General features: G+C 46.1%; 1 protein-coding gene across 1 annotated transcript; it reads left to right on the plus strand.

Annotated features, from left to right (window-relative positions):
* The first annotated feature begins 353 nt into the window (after positions 1-353).
* On the plus strand, positions 354-1,989 carry LOC121869293. The gene is made up of 4 exons (XM_042370539.1): positions 354-441; positions 599-796; positions 950-1,167; positions 1,894-1,989. Exons 1-4 carry the CDS (start codon positions 354-356, stop codon positions 1,987-1,989), a joined length of 600 nt encoding a protein of 199 aa, XP_042226473.1.
* The last annotated feature ends 708 nt before the right edge of the window (positions 1,990-2,697 follow it).

Here is a 2,697-nt window from a genome sequence, read left to right on the forward strand (position 1 = left end):
CAGAACGAAATCTCCAAAACTCTCTCTCTTAGAGTGTTTCGGCTATTCTTCCTCCATCTTCAGGAATCAACTAAAATCATTTTGCTTCTGCCCAGCAAGATGATGAAGACCTCACCTCCTTCAAGACATCGATCACCGGCCTCATCCTCCAGGAACTACCCATCCCCAGTACAATCCTAAAGTTGTGGTGTGACGTCTCCTGTGGTCGGCACCAGACCGTTCCTTCCACGCTTCCTCCGCCATGCCACTTTCATGGATTCAACCACCCAGACATACTACCCTCTCAGTGTCTCCTCACTCAACGCATCATCTGGCTTGGCATCAAATCGGACTCCCGAACATGGGATTACCCAATGCCTGGCTTTTCAATCCAACAAGATCTACAGGCAAAGTCGTGCTCCGGTGGAGACATTCCTAGTACCCAAGGACTGCTTCAAGGTGGTAAACTTAGACATCGTTGGCCCCCTCCCCACCTCCCACAGACAAACCTACCTCTTCACCAGATGAGTGGAAGCCATCCCTATGCCTGACATCACTACTGAAACCACCACCCTGGCACTTCTCTCTGGTTGGGTTCCATGTTTTGGAGCCCCGACAGCCATCATTACAGATCGCAGGACACAGTTAAAGTTGCCACTCTGGCAAGATCTCCTACAGTTCCTCGGTGCCTCCTGTCATCGCACCATGGCCTACCACCCCCAATCAAATGGTATGGTGAAACGCTTTCATTGCCAGCTTAAGGACTCCATCAAGGCTCAACCCCATCCTTACCGCTGGGTGGATGTCCTCCCCCCTGGTACTAATCGGCATTCGGGCCACACACAAGGAAGACCTCAACTACAGCCCGGCGAACCTTATTCTAGGAGAATCCCTTCGCCTTCCTGGAGAATTTTTGCTCACTCAAGACCCTGACCACATCACTCCTGCTGCCCACCATGGCCTACTTCAGCATTACGGCAGTCAGTAGCATCATTCAAGGTCATTGCTCCTTACCAATCATCTTGTCGCCCCAACATCATTCCCACCGTTCTCCTTGATGCTGAACAAGATCTTGTCAGGCGAGATGCCCACCGGACCTCACTCCAGCACCCTTATGATGGCCCTTTCCCAGTTATATCCTGTTCAGCAAAGTTCCTGATGATCGACTGCTTCGGCAGATATGACACTGTCAGCACTGACCTCCTTAAGCCAACCATCTTGCCTGATAAAATCGCACATCTCCCTCATTCCCTAGCCTACCTCCACCACATCCACAAGACTTCTGGGTATCTCCTGAGACAGCAACTGCTCCTGTTCCTGCACAGTAGTTGCATGCCAACAAACTCACAATTGCTTCACTACACCTATGTATATCTCGTCTCAGCAATTCAATTTTTTTGTGCTTCCTTTTACCTGTGATAAGAAACACAGCCTTTCACAGGCAACAAGTTTCACCGCTTCATTCTCCTTCTCTGAACTTAAAATATTTGCTGTTCTCTCAAATACATTCACCATAGCAAAAAGGTCCTCTTGCACAACATACAGTACCTGTGATCGACATTACGTCTAACATTGCTCACCACAAACACCATTTGTTCTCTGGTTTGCTTATCTGTTCGATTCATTCACCAGAAAACTTCAATAACTTGAAGATTCAACTTTGTGGATGATGTACACCTTCAGAGAAAACAAATTGTTTAGGTTATCATGCTGATGTATACTGGGTTTTTTGTTTCACCATCAACATCATCAATGTTTCAGCCATTTTCTGTGCTTGCGTGGATTAGTCGCAATTACCTGATAGCAGCTCTCCATTTTGCGGTCTCTCTTGTCAGGTTCTTGACTCTGATGTCATATCTTACATCCATTCCTCATGATATTCTTGGTCTACCCTTGCCTCTCCTCCATTTTTAGGCTTGTGCACCTCTTGCCTCAATTGGTCTCATCCATTCTCGCCTCTTCCCCAAACCATCTCAGCCTGCCTCTCTGCAGAACTTTGCCAGAATTTAAAGTAATTTCAATACCCAGCCACCCTCTTAACTCTAAACAAGGCCTCCTGCCTTTCAGTGTCACATTACACATCCACCTTACCATTGTCATTTCAGCTCTGAAGCCTGCTAATATCATCCGATATAAATTCCCATAGTTTCACTGCCATAAAACATAATACTTTTCACACCAGCCACATACATTCTTCCTTTCACACAGAGTGAAGGTCCTCTTGCCTTCGATAAAAGCAGCAACTCCCTAAACAGCTAATTCTGACTCTTGCAGCTGAGCAGGATTCAGCACTCCCTCTGGCACTGATCATGTCACACAGGTAACAGAATTCACTGACAGTTCAAACACATATCCCAAATACTGAATCAGTCCAGCCTTGCTGTGGGCTCATACAGAACACTTAAAAATCAGTAACATCCTGCAGTCTGCCATATACTCTCATGCACATATTGTGCACCCACCTTCCACACTTGTTGCATATTTTTTAGGGTTTCTGCCAATATCTTTCTTACAAACAGTACATGACCAATTTCCACTTTCCACCACTGGTATCTCACCCACATCACTAATCAGTACAGTACTTTTGTTTTTGCCACATTCACTCTCAAGCCTTTGGACTGTATTTCTACTTTCATTTCTTCAATTTCTCCAATGCCTCTTCAGTACTATCTGCTATCAACACTAAGTCATCAGTATACAACAACTCCCAGAGAAGGC

This window comes from Homarus americanus, unplaced genomic scaffold (assembly GCF_018991925.1).
Source record: "Homarus americanus isolate GMGI-L3 unplaced genomic scaffold, GMGI_Hamer_2.0 scaffold36734, whole genome shotgun sequence".
Taxonomy (NCBI): Eukaryota; Metazoa; Arthropoda; class Malacostraca; order Decapoda; family Nephropidae; genus Homarus; species Homarus americanus.

Bases quoted from the DNA above. Each gene is read 5' to 3' on its own strand.
- LOC121869293 (XM_042370539.1), top strand. From the start codon at position 354: ATGCCTGGCTTTTCAATCCAACAAGATCTACAGGCAAAGTCGTGCTCC. The intron at 797-949 runs GTACTAATCGGC...GGCCTACTTCAG, and splicing joins GGTGGATGTCCTCCCCCCTG to CATTACGGCAGTCAGTAGCA. The intron at 1,168-1,893 runs GTCAGCACTGAC...CTCCATTTTTAG, and splicing joins GCTTCGGCAGATATGACACT to GCTTGTGCACCTCTTGCCTC.